Source organism: Jaculus jaculus, chromosome 4 (genome assembly GCF_020740685.1).
Source record: "Jaculus jaculus isolate mJacJac1 chromosome 4, mJacJac1.mat.Y.cur, whole genome shotgun sequence".
Classification (NCBI taxonomy): domain Eukaryota; kingdom Metazoa; phylum Chordata; class Mammalia; order Rodentia; family Dipodidae; genus Jaculus; species Jaculus jaculus.
Window position 1 is genome coordinate 162,075,743 of NC_059105.1, and position 13,881 is coordinate 162,089,623.

General features: G+C 42.9%; 1 protein-coding gene across 3 annotated transcripts in view; it reads left to right on the forward strand.

Moving 5' to 3' along the window:
• The window catches only part of Gsk3b (glycogen synthase kinase 3 beta), a 191,082-nt gene extending 180,123 nt beyond the window's left edge, over positions 1-10,959 (forward strand). For 2 of the 3 annotated variants that reach the window (XM_004666845.2, XM_045146941.1), the window contains one exon: positions 6,142-10,959. In XM_004666845.2, the coding sequence (XP_004666902.1) occupies positions 6,142-6,209 (68 nt within the window). In that variant the 3' untranslated portion in view covers positions 6,210-10,959. Of the gene's footprint in view, positions 1-1,509; positions 1,557-6,141 lie in introns of all 3 variants that reach the window. The other variant, XM_045146943.1, reaches the window with a different exon arrangement.
• The last annotated feature ends 2,922 nt before the right edge of the window (positions 10,960-13,881 follow it).

The following is a 13,881-nucleotide window of genomic DNA, read 5'->3' on the forward strand; positions in this document are numbered from 1 at the left end:
AGTTTACATGCATTTGGTTTTTACAATGCTTTACTGACTTGGAGCATTGTAACTGATCATGGCTCTGAACATCAAGAACCTCTTGGAAACTATGTAGTGTGTCAGTCCATAAATCTCATCGGTGTGTGACTTTCTGCACACCCTCTGGCAGATTATCTCGGGCCCTCAGTTTGGAACCATTCATCTAGACTAATACGAACCACTTCAGAAGTCATGTGATGAGTGTGAGCTGCGTGAGATGTGGTGTGGGTATTTTAACCGGAGCAGTTTTCTTGCTTTAGCTGTGAGGGTTTTGTTCTAACGAGTAAGCTTACTTGTAGCGCAGTGGGCATGCTGTTAAAACAAGTCTAAAAGCCACCAACCTTAGCTCATCTTCTTCTTATTAACTCCTGAGCAGTGGTTATCTGTCCCGTGATTGCTTATGCCCAGTAACCGGAAGCTGATTTCACCCTGTGAGCATACACTTGTACATCACCCCGACTTTAGAACGCCTATTCTTCTTTGTTTGTTTTGTTTTCATTCTGAAGTGAGTTTCTCTTCCTTCTTCTCAGTCCTTCATAGGATTATACAGAACCAACCAAGCCCTCCAGAACATCTCTCCTTACTAATAAAGATTTTAAATCATAGTCCTGGATATTTTTAAAGGATCAAGGTGCTAGGTTTCCTGCACAGCTGCATATATCCACACATTTTGTAAGCATGGCGTTTTTCACTTTCACCCAAGCAGAGAATAAAACTGTACTGAAGGGGACAAGGAATATTCTACTAGAGATTTTTGCCACTACCTAAGTTACTGATGGAAATGGGAAAGTCAGCAAGGCTTAGCAGAGATTACTCGTCTAGAGACTTCACAGGGATTGGTTGCCCCTCTTGTTTGCCAGCCTATAGACTAACCTTATGATAGTCATTTATGGAAGAGCTGTGGGCTGGAGAGGTGACTCAGTGGTTAAAGGTACTTGCTTGCAGAGCTTCATGGCCCCGGTTCGATTCCCCAGTACTCTTGTAAAGTCAGATGCACAAAGTGGCGCATGCACCTGGAGTTTGTTTGTAGCGGCAAGAGGCCCTGACGTGCCCATTCTCCTCCCCTCTTCATCCTCACTGTCTCCTTGCAAATAAATAATGAGCATAAAAAAAAAAAAAAACTTTAAGGAATTTTATGGAAAGCCCTTGAGAAAAGCTTTGCTGTTGCCAAGGAAACTTTCAGCCTTTTTCCATTTAAAAAAAAAGTAACCCTATCAAATATGCAAATTAAACTAGTTCTGGTTGTCTAGGGAGCTTTGTGTGAGAAGGGTTGTTTGTGAGTTTGTTTTTTGGTTTCTGAGGGTCTTTTGCAGGGAGGCAAAGTGGTTTAAGATCTAGGGAAATTTCTAGTATCTAAATATTATGTGAATTGTGGAATCCATTTTAAATCTGTATTGTGAACTATAGATTCTGGGTTTAAAAATATTTAAAATGTATGCCTTGCCCTTTCCTTCTCTGGGCTTAGGATTTTTATTATATCCTTTCCAGGTTGAACACTCTTCTAACAGAAAAGGGAATCATAAAAGTTGGATAAGGTCTGTCATCTCTGTCATTTTTTCTGCTTAGAGGGCTGAACTTCTGGGTGTTTCCTTGAAGGCTGTTGGTCTTAACCATATTCAACCAGTTCTGACCTGTCCTTAGCGGGTTTACACTGTTATTTTCTAGTCTTTGAATATATGTGTTCTAATTAAGGTTATATTTTGTTTCATATTTAATGAGCTGGTCAGAGAAAACCCTTTTCCTTGATTCCTTTTCCATTTTCTCTTCAGTGAGATTATTTACAGTTGCTTAAAGACTGGCCATAAAAATCACAATACCTACTTACTATCTCAATGTTCTAAAATCCATTTTTGCTGACATCTTGTGAAAAATCTATCCATGGCATTTGGCTTCCTCTCCTTCTGTTTTTACCTCAGAATTCCTCTCATCTTTTTGTTTGTTTGTTTTCTTTTCTTTTTTTTAATTCAAGGCAGGGTTACAGTGTAACTGTAACCCAGGTTGACCTGGGAGTTACTCGGTAGTCCCAGGCTGGCCTCGAACTTGCAGTGATCCTCCTACCTTTGCCTCCCAAGTGCTGGGGTTAAAGGCGTGTGCAACACACTGTGCCAAGAACTTTTGAATTTATGACCTAAGAAGCTAAGTGGAATAGTTTCTTCTGTACTGAGAAAGTGGTGCTGATCTGTGACTCCAGAATCTAGGAACTTCCAGATCTTTGAGGACAGGGGAAAGGCGAGAAAGGAAATGATCTTGTCCTAGGGGGAAAATGTGTGTGCGCGCGCACACACACACACACTTTTATAGTAAAAACATGTATGGGTACACCAAATATGTATTTTACTATAAAAATTTACAATATATATATGTGGGTATCAGATAGGAACTTTTGCTATGAAAAATATACATGTGAGTGCCAGATACGAACTTTTACTCTAAAAACTTACAAGCTGGGTGTGGTGACACACACAGGTAACCCTAGTACTAGGGGCGGAGGCAAGAGATCACTAAGATTTTTGAGGCCAGCCTGAGATACATAGTGAATTCCGTGCTAAGTTGTGCTGAGTGACGTTTTACCTCAGTAGACCAAGACCCAAACAAAATAAATGCATAATTTGCTTGGCAATACCCATGCCATACAAGTATATACTATATATACCTAGCCATACAACTATATACTCTTAGAAAACAGTTGATTTCTGAAAAAGTTCAGGGAGTCAGTTGTCTCACAGAATCTTTGTTTTCTGTGTTTATTAGGAACACATCTGAGAATGTAGCAGGACTTGGTCAGTAATGGTCTTGTGGGTGTATGAGTACAAACCCCAAGTTCTTTAAATGTATTCATTGTATTCTGTACTGTTGTCCCCAAATTTAACAACTGAAAGACAAATATTTATTATCTCTGGATCAGGAGTTGAGAAGCAGCCTAGCTGGGCAAGGTTCTCTTGAGCTGCAATTACAGAGTTAGCCAGGCGGGCAGTGATCTGGTGGCCAGCCTGGAACTACAAGGTCTCCTTCCAGGTTGGGTCATTACATGCCTAGCTGGTTGTATGCAGAGGACCTTTGTCGTTGCTCCTTGTGTGGCCCTTGTCATCGTACTACTTGAGTGTCACGTCATGACAGCTGGTCTCTCTTGAACCAAGTGATCCAAGAGAGGGCAAGACAGAAGCCACATGTCTTTTATGTCCCAGCTTTAGAATCGCTTGCCATGATTTCTGTAGGGTCTCTTTGGTTACACAGGTCATTCCTATTTGGTATGGGAAGGGTCTACATTGAAAGCATGGGTACCAGCCAGACATGGTGGTGCACGCCTTTAATCTTAGCACTCTAGAGGCAGAGGCAGGATGATTGCCATTAGTTCAAGGCCACCCTGAGACTGCATAGTGAATTCCAAGTCAACCTGGGCTAGAACAAGACCCTACCTGGGGGGTGGGGGCTGCTGAGCTTAGTGCCTGGTGCCATCAAAAGCATGGGGACCAAGAGGTGATTGGGGTCTTCTTGGAAGGAAGCTAAGACGATATGTTGGGGTGATCTTATGCCTTCCTTCCCTCAGAGCTGATGGTTTTGTAAAGTTTATTATCCATTCCTGTGTTGGGGATAGGGTTACCATAGTAACTTATGAAAGGCAGGAATGGGCACTGTTTCTTGGATTCGACAATATTAGCAGACTATCAAATCTGGAATTGTTTCCAGAATACTTTTACCTCTGTTTACCCTAGACTATTTGAAAGCACTCTTAGTTCTTAAAAATTCACTCTTCTATTGGAATTGCATAACTCTTAGATAATGGAAACCACACTGGCTTTTGTTGAGATTAGCTCTAAATAAAAGTCCACTTGAAGCATGTTTTCCTCTTTGCTAGGAAGTCTTTGTTGTCACCTCCTGTCCTGTATGCTTCCTCTGTCTTCTTCTCCACCTATTGACCAAATGGTATAGCCTTGGGTTTATTACTTAAATCTCCTTGTCCCCTTTATCTTGTTTGAAAAAATGGAGGGGTGGGTTTGTACCTACGTCTGAGGGCTGCTGTCTGGGCGAAATGAGCTGCCTGCAAAGCACTTGGCACGGTATGCCTGGCACATTGGAAGCCCCCACAGGATTTCCAGGCACAGCGGTACATGTCTGTCATCCCGGCACTCTGGGGGCAGAGCTGGGAGAATTGCAAGTCCAAGGCCTGCTTGGGCTACATATAGTGAAGACATTGCCCCCCAAAAAGAACAAACCATGCATAGGTTACTGCTTGTGTGATTATTATTGTTGTGATTATAATTGCTTTAGATTAAAAACAATGTTTCAGGCATCTCTTTGACCAGTCTGCTTATTGAATAGTTACTATTTACCAGATACCATACTGGACACTTCACATGCCTCCTTTCATACACAGTAGGTAGTACTAGCACTAACCAATGAAAGAATTAAGAAGAATGGGGGGCTGGAGAGATGGCTTAGCGGTTAAGCGCTTGCCTGTGAAGCCTAAGGACCCCGGTTCGAGGCTCGGTTCCCCAGGTCCCACGTTAGCCAGATGCACAAGGGGACGCACACGTCTGGAGTTTGTTTGCAGAGGCTGGAAGCCCTGGCGCGGCCATTCTCTCTCTCCCCCTCTATCTGTCTTTCTCTCTGTGTCTGTTGCTCTCAAATAAATAAATTAAAAAAAAAAAAAAAGAAGAATGGGGAAGTAAAGTAACATGTTCCCAATCACAAAGCTATTAAGTTGAATCACTAGTGTTCATGCTTAATAAATGCTCATGAAATTGGATTAGGGCTAAGAAAAGTACATCAGCAAGAAGTTCCAAAGAGCATCTGAGGACTGTAGAGTCATTGGTAATTCGTAGGTGGATCTCTGTAATCAGATCTTAGCCCGCCTTTACTGTCAGGTAACAGTGCTTGTAAAAGAAGGATAATAGGAGAAATAAAATGAACTTAGCTACTTTTATAGTCACTGTTTAAATATCATCTAAATCTAATAGCAAAAGCCAAAATGCAGATTCCTTTATGTAAGGAGAATTTATAGGATGTCATGGAAACTGAATAAGCATGTCCCAAGACGTATTCTCTTAGGTCACGTGCTCAAAGGTAGTCAGCTCTGTCTGCTGTCTGGTTTCTTGGCTTTCCTCATCTAGTTCTATCCCAATTACCTCTCAGACAGCAGCTCCTGGTGTACACTTCTCACCACCTTCTGACGAGACTCAAGAGCTTAGGAAAAGCGCCTTGGTCTCAATCCGTCCTCCCAGCCCTTCTTCCCTTTTTTGTTTTGCCTTCCTCCGCCCTATGCTCTGTCTCCCTGTGGGGAGGGGGGAAGAACTCTTGCTTTTCTCAGCAAAGGGCAGGTGTAACTTGATTTGAGGTACAATTCATCATATCAGGAAATTATTGTTTTCTTTGAGTGCAGTACTGTGACTTCACTGTTCCCTTATAGACATGTCCCCTCCAAAGACTGGGTTAAGTGCATTGTTTGGGGGACAGGAAAATTGGGAGATGTGTAGTTTCTTTGGAATGACTGATAATTGATAAATTGAACAGCTGGTCCTTCAGTAATAAAGCTCCCGTGTGCCCTTGGAGTCTCTTTTTGTGTTCAAACATTTACCAGCTTATGCAGCAGCATTTGGAAGATGACTTAGAATCGTTAGCAAGTTTTCCCAGTCTTCCTTCATTTTCAGGTGAGCTAGAGTCCAGAGGAGTGTGCACATACCACAAAGTCCGATAGCAAGAGCCTTAATGGAAATTATCTCTGGCTTCCTGGTCTTTAACTTATTCAAAAATCCAGTAGCTAGAGAGATGGCTTAGCAGTTAAGGCACTTGCCTATAAGGCCAAAGGACCCAAGTTCATTCACTTCCTGGTAGCCACATAAAGCCAGATGCACAAGGTGGCACATGCATCTGGAGTTCATGTCCAGTGGCTAGAGGCCCTGGTACACCCATATTTTCTTTCTCTCTCTCTCTCCCAAACAAATAAAAATGTTTAAATCTAGTCTTCCCACACCAGCTAATGCTAGGCAGAAGGAGGTCCTATTTCCTATCGCTGGCTATATTTAAACCACAGAGCTCAGTCTGCGCTTGAAGCAGTGTAGTGCTCGTTTTCTTTGGGCGTTGCACGCTCGCTCACGCTCTCTCGGGACTTTGGATTTGCAGATGCTAACGCTGGAGACCGTGGCCAGACCAATAACGCCGCTTCCGCATCAGCGTCCAACTCCACCTGAGCAGTCGCGAGGAGCCAGCCGCACAGGAGAAACACCAGTTACTTGAGTGTCACTCAGCAACACTGGTCACGTTTGGAAAGAAAATTAAAAAGAGAAAAAAAAAACCTGTCCATTTTAGGGTTCAGTTCTTTTTATTATTGTTTTTCTTATTTAACCTTGTAAAATATCTATACATACAAACCGAGTTCGTTGTATTCTCAGTTTGCAGGAGACCCAGGGGCGGGAGGGAGGGGGAGGGAAGCGGAGCACTAGAACAGTCTCCCTCCCACGACAATCCTGTGCTTTTTGTTACATTTTTTTTCTTTAAATCAAAGTCTGCTATTGTATACTTCAAAAAGGACTCCTGCCTCGTGCCCCTTCCATGAAAGAAGAAAACCTTGTTCTGTGCTGAAGTTTATTTTTTGAACTTTTCCCTTTTAAAGTCTAGTTTCAGACTTTGGTATCGTGCACAGCTTGAAATTGGTTGGGAGCTTCGCAGGTGTAACGTAAAAGGGACTTAAATGTCACTTTAAGATTGATCCGTAGCCTCGGGGATTCGAAGACTTGCCTTTGGCATGTTGCTGGCAGGTATGGCAGACAAGAAAGGAAATTCTATTGTCCGTAGCCCAGGGAGGTTACTGACGTTTGGATCTCTAAGATGCTTAGTTACCAGTGCGAGCCTCACCGCTCCAGGGAGCAGCAAGCAGGACTGACCGCAGCCCTTGGGCTAGGGTGGCCCTTTGTTCGCCCAACCAAAGGCTCTCTGCCCACGGAGGAGGAGACCCGAAAGAGTGGAGCAAGCCGCTCTGGACACAGGCCAGGAAGCTGATGAGCCTATAGGAAGGGGACAGGTCAAGGGCAGATCTCACCACTGTGAATGAATTTGTCCAGAGCTTTTCTAAAGTCACTTCCCTTAAAAAGATGCACTTGAGAAAGTACATGGTAGTTAACAATGTGAGCTGTAACCGTCTACTGCTTTGTTTTTCATATTTTTAATTGAAAATCAAGATTGCAAGAATTGCCGCATTCTTACGCGTAGTTCTAATTTTAAACCCAAATGTAGAATCTGTATTTAATTTCAGCTTTTTTAACCTCATGCTTTTTAAGTTTATTTATTGATGCATGTCAGATAGGCCATTATAATTTTAGATGATGGTAGGGGTATTAAAAACTACACATCAAAATTATAAACAGTCACTTGTACCTGCTGACTTTATATATAAATGTGTGTATATGTTATATATACATATTCAATACTGCCTTTTCTTTTTTTTTTTTTTGTCTACAGTATCAAAATTGACTGGTTGAAGCATGAGAAAAATGTTTACCCCCAAACCCAGTTAAGACTTTTTGTTTTCCTCTGTTTATCAGTGAATGGTGTAAGAACCAGTCTCTTGTTTTTTGAAGAAAAAGCAATATTCCTTGGAAAGCAAGGAGGGTTGAAGGATTATGTTTGCAGTGAGAAATAGTTTGTCTTATACTTTTAAGGTTGGTATTTTTGTGGGCCTTATATACTCTAAAATGAACCTTAGTCACCTTGGTGCTTATGGGCCATTACTTGACCTATGAATCTTTAAGGCACAATCAGTTGTATTTTACATTTAAAGATCACTCTTAAGTGATGGCCACCTTTCCTTCCTACCCACTCCTTCTGCACACACCTCCACGGTTAGCTGGTAACGGTAGGGCTGCAGAACTGAGCCCTAGGTTGTACGTAGCCTCCCTTGGCCCCCCATCGCCACCTTAGGTCACGTTAGGGGTCCCGCCCTCACGGTGGTTAGGAAGTGGAGGCTCTTAGCAGCCCTCATGCAGGCTTCAGCAACCTGTCCTGCTTCTTGATCACGTGGATGATTCTAGAAGAGTCATGCTGCCTGCTGAGTGAAGAGTACCCGGAAAGACAATGGCGAGCCCTCTGCTGATCACTGTCTGCTCAGCTAAGCTCTTGGGGCCGCAAAAAGGGCTCCACAAGCCTCTGGTGACATCAGAGTTCACGGAAAAGGACATGCAGTCAGTTAGACCAAATCAAACAAGTGGAGTTTTACTTTTCAAAAAGTGCTTCCGAGAGCTAGCTAATTAAGATGTGAGCTAAGCACGAAATCAAAGTTTCTGACATCGTAGCTCCTTAACTGGAATGACTCGGTAGACTTTCAGAGAGACTTTCGAAAGCATCCGAACCAGGTAGGTCCGTGACTGATGCGTGTAGTAAAACCGCCCAGCCAGGTACCAGACCTTACTCCAGACTTGGTGTACTTGCTCGAGTCTATATAAATCAGTGCTTGTTTTAGCAAACACCTTCCCCACACGTGGGGTAAGAGACGAAGAGAGGAAAGTGAAGTGCTTTTCTCTCACTTGTGCGCGTGTGGTGTGTGTGCATGTGAGGGCTGAGGTGCACGGATTTTCTTTCTCAAGGATCATGGCAGGATCAAAGAACTCTTTTATACAAGTGAGATCCAGGTCTCTGAATATCTTTTTTTTTTTTTGTAAATAATAATAATTAAAAGCTCCTCACCAAATTCAAGCTTGTACATTATATTTTCTTTCAATGTTTTTAAATTTAAGTTGTATTGTTTTGTATGTAAATATGTGGACCCAGGAACTGTTATTAATGAGCAAAAAGTTACTGTTCAGGGCAGTGATTCTGTTTAATAATCAGACAAAATGTAGACGAGCTTTTTAAAGCCATATAGTTTTAACTCTGTACAGTAGGTACCGGCCTGTATTATTGTAACAATAACTCTAGCAATGTATAGTGTATCTATATAGTTTGGAGTGCCTTCGCGTCCATGTATTTGGTTTTTGTTTCGTTTCACTTTTGCTTTTTCAAATGTTACTTGCTTCCTTCTAGTCATGTGTCCCTGTCCATCCCCTCCCCTCTGCACTGACACCACATCCATGATCTCATTCCCTTCAAGCCTTGCCTCGGTTCTGGTTCTGGTTCTGGTTCTGAATGTCTGTCCCCTTCTCAGTAACAGCAGCCAGTTTCACTTCATTCTCAGTCCATTCAGCGACTTTGTAGTGTTAAGCGTACACAGCCTAGAGCTGAGGACGTCAAATTAGATTCGATTTTGCTTGTCTTGTTCCACAAGCCCTCGCCATGGTTCTTACACAAACGGCAGATCCTGGGACTGACCTTCCCACGCTCACTCTCTCCTTCCCTACTTCCTTCCCAAGCGCGAGAAAGAGAGAGACATTGGTTTAACGGATCTCGCTACCTTAAGCATCAGGTTTTGCTGTCTGTCAGTGGTCTGAATGCCCTGGGGCAGTTACCAGCCACTGCGCCGGGCCTCTTAACCCCTGTTCAACCAAAAGACGGGTTAATTTCCTTTCTACTGTGTGCCCCCATAATAAAGACCTTTATTTTTATTTTTTTTTTTTTTTCGAGGTAGGGTCTCACTCTAGCCCAGGCTGACCTGGAATTCTCTTTGTAGTCTCAGGCTAGCCTCGAACTCACAGGGATCCTCCTACCTCTGTCTCCTGAGTGCTGGGATTAAAGGCATGAGCCACCATGCCCAGCTGAAGGTCTTTTTTTGCGGGGGGGAATAAAGCAGGAAAAAAAATATTGTTTTTGCCTCCAAGTACTCCATATGTCTTGAATAGATGAAGAAAAAAAATCTTTACTAAACCAAAGGTTGCTGTTTTTTGATACATCGTGTGTTTGTTCCAGCGAGGTAGAAGACTGTCCCTTCTTTCCAATGACATGTTGTGGTGTTTCTTTGAGTCCTCTTGATCTTGCCATCCATCCATTTGGTTTGTGTTTTAACAAAGTACACCCAACCCGGTCGTCTTCTCTGTGCCCAGCAAAGGTTTCTGAGAGGACTGCTATATTCTCTATCCTTGTGGATAGAAAGACACTGGCCTTTCGTTTATTTTCCTCCTTCCTTTTCAAAGGACTTAACTTTGGCATCTTCCAAAGGAAGCTTGTTTCTTGTTTTAACCCAAAATTGAATTGTATCCGATTCCTGTTATGCGTGATCATTCTAATCACAGAGATGAATGCTTTTCTCCCCTGTGTGAGATTCAAGCACGCTTTACAATAAAGTCCATCTTCTCTGGTAGAAACCTAAGCCACTGAACGTAAGAGGAGCAGCCAGAAGCACAGCAGAGTCCCGGACTGAGGTCTACCTTTGACAGGCTTTGACAGTAATCCCTGGGGTCTGGATTATTTTCACAAGGGTTATGCCATTGTATTCAAGTTTGTTGCTCCGTTTTGCACCTCAATAAAAGCAAATTGACAACCAATACATAAGGGGTTAGCTTGTCAAAGTAGACTTCCTTGTGTTAATTTTTTAAGTTTTTTTTTTCCTTACAATATCTGTCTTACAAGCAGATACAGGTAGATGTATGAAAATGTGCTTGCCTGTAAAATTTGCATTTATAAACGTGTTGCCGATGGATCACTTGGGCCTGTACACATACCAATTAGCGTGACCACTTCCATCTTAAAATCAAATCTAAACAAAATTTACTATATATATATATAAAGGACTGTGGGTTGTATACAAACTATTGCAAACACTTGTGCAAATCTGTCTTGATATAAAGGAAAAGCAAAATCTGTATAACATAATTACTACTTGAATGCCTCTGTGACTGAATTTTTTTTCATTTTAAATATAAACTTTTTTGTGAAAAGTATGCTCAATGTTTTTTTTCCCTTTCCCCATTCCCTTGTAAATACATTTCGTTCTATGTGACTTGGTTTGGAAATAGTTAACTGGTACTGTACTTTGCATTAAATAAAAAGTAGGTTAGCCTGGAAATGAAATTAAAATTCACAAGTGTGTGGTCTTTATTTCAGTGCCCATCCCTCTTTCTTCACCCTACCCACATTGCTAGTCACATCACCATCTCCGTTCTTCAAACTAGGGAAACATGAGTCTTTGTTAACAAACATCAAGATGTGAACACCACATCTTTCGTTCTTTGAAATGACTTTGCTCCAGTGTGTAGTCCCAAGAGGTGCAGCTGCCAGCTTGGAAACCTTTGGATCTGATGTAAAAAGCTCCGCAGACACTGCTTGAAAAGAGGGAAAATGTCCCTGAAAGGGACAGCTGTGAAGACATGTATAAGCTGCTGTCTTTGATTACTGTGCTCATGATCTGATGTAGCTGTATTTTCTTTTAACTTTCATCCATTAGTAATGGTCCTTGGAGGTCTCTGTAAAAACATTACTACCACCAACAGTGGAGCTGAACCTCCCAGATAGCCAACACGTGTTAAGAGTCTGCTCATTTCCAATACTGGATGATGTATGTAAACATGTTATGTCTCTTAGTGCAAAAAAAAAAAAAAAAAAAAGCAAAACACCATTTTTGAGGGCTGAATCATTGTCAGGCCTAAAGGCTAGATATAAGGTCATGTGACTGCTGCTTCAATAAAAACAAATTTATATTCGATAAAGTGTGGTCTTTTTTTTAAATTTATTTATTTATTTGAGAGTGACAGACACAGAGAAAGACAGATAGACGGAGAGAGAGAGAATGGGCGCTCCAGGGCTTCCAGCCTCTGCAAACGAACTCCAGACGCGTGCGCCCCCTTGTGCATCTGGCTAACGTGGGACCTGGGGAACCGAGCCTCCAACCGGGGTCCTTAGGCTTCACAGGCAAGCGCTTAACCGCTAAGCCATCTCTCCAGCCCAAGTGTGGTCTTTTATTAAGGTGTTGGAGTAAGCTAGTTTCATTAACAAAAGAAGCTAGGTATGGGGTGAATATGATCAAAATATTTACATGTATGAAATTGTCAAAAAACATTACAAAAATTAGGCATGGTGACACATGCCTGTAATCCCAGCACTTGGGAGGCAGAGGCAGAAGAATTGCCGCGAGTTTGAGGCCAGCTGGAGTGACCCACCGGGGGCTGTCACGAAGCCAAAGGGTGCATGGAGGTGGCAAAGATAACAACAAGACCAGCAGAGGCTGGTGACGCTGATGCAGGTCTGACCTCAGCTTTTGAAATGGCAATTAAGAGTCTAAAACAGCCATGTAACTTAGAACCCTGAAAGACTCCTTCCAAAGATGGCCAGGGAGGCTCTTTGGGATCGTGTCTGGGGAAAGCAGTGGTAGTGGGTGCTCTCTGTGGAGGCACCCGAGGCCTGTGTGCAAGCTGTGTGCCGGGCAGCACCCTCAGAGGAGGAGAGCTCTATGTGTAGAAAAGGAGAGCAAAGGCTGGAGGAACGGCTTAGCAGTTAAGGCGTTGGCCTGCAAAACCAAAGGTCTCAGGTTTGATTCCCCAGGACCCAGGTGCACAAGGGAGCGCACATGTCTGGAGTTTGTTTGCAGTGGCTGGAGGTCCCGGAATGCCCATTCTCTCTCTCTCTCTCTCTCTCTCTCTCTCTCTCTCTCCCTCTTGCTCTGTCAAATAAATAAATAAAAATACAAAAAAAACAAAAAGGCCAAGTAGGAACGAGCTGCCTAGGAAGGTAGCGGGATAAGGCCCGTAAGTTTTCTAGAGCCAGGAAGAACCGCAGAATCTCTCTCTCTGAAGAAAGGCCACTCTTCTGGACAAAGTCTGGGCCGTGTATACAGGGGGGCTGGTGGGAAGGCCATCAGTCATGCAGATCTGTTTCCTCCTTCCCAGCCTTTCCTGATAACCAAAACCAGAAAGAGAGACCAGTGGCCACAGAGATGGCTAGAAAGTGAAATTTGGTTCTACTCGCTCAAACCCAGGGAGGATAGGAATCAGGAAATGCGCTTTGGGGAGTAGGGGAAGTTGAATCAGGCTCCTAGTCCTATATACTTCAAAGCCACACAGTGCTGAAAGGATGTGTCCTGTGTCAGCTTTTTGTATCCTGGGCATGTATCAAGTTAATGTTTACACAACTACCTGGTTGTTTTAAAAGCAGTTTTGGGGCCAAGCCCACTGTGGGTGGTGCACATCTTTAATCCCAGCACTGGGGAGGCAGAGGTAGGAGGATCACCTTGAGTTTGAGGCCACCCTGAGACTACATAGTGAATTCCAGGTCAGCCTGGGCTAGAGTGAAACCCTACCTCAAAAAATGCCAGGCGTGGTGGCGCACGCCTTTAATCCCAGCACTTGGGAGGCAGAGGTAGGAGGATCGCTGTGATTTCAAGGCTACCCTGAGACTCCATAGTGAATTCCAGGTCAGCCTGAGCTAGAGTGAGACCCTACCTCAGGAAAAAAAGGAAGGAAGAGAGGGAGAAAAGAAAAGAAAGAGAAAATAAATAAAAGTCAATTTTGAGGCATGAAAGTTTAACCTTATGCCCCAACCATCTTAATCTTGCCTTGAGCTCACTTTATCCTGACACACATCCACACTCAGGCGTATGTATGGATAGCACACTGAAGAGGATTTCCTGCAGGAAGGAGAGATGCATGCATTATTATGAATATTGTTGAACGAAATTTGGACTTCTCTTCCAAATGTGAAACTTGTATCTAATTATGCCTGAGTCTACCACCCCAACCCTAAAAGCAAAACCTGCATGTGTGAGTTTGCAAAGAATGGCTCAATTTACCCTCAGTTTTCAAACAATGAGTACTGTAAAAGGGGGCGCTGGTAAATCTGGGGGATATAAGATTGTTCACTTGCTTTGATTTACATTGACAGTTTCTTAATGTTTTCAAAGTTTTTCCTGTAAAATAGTAAAAGCTAAGAAATTCCTTAACATTCAATTACTTGTCGCTTCACTTGTAACTCAATAGTACACATCTAAACCTTCAGCTACTATGTGGG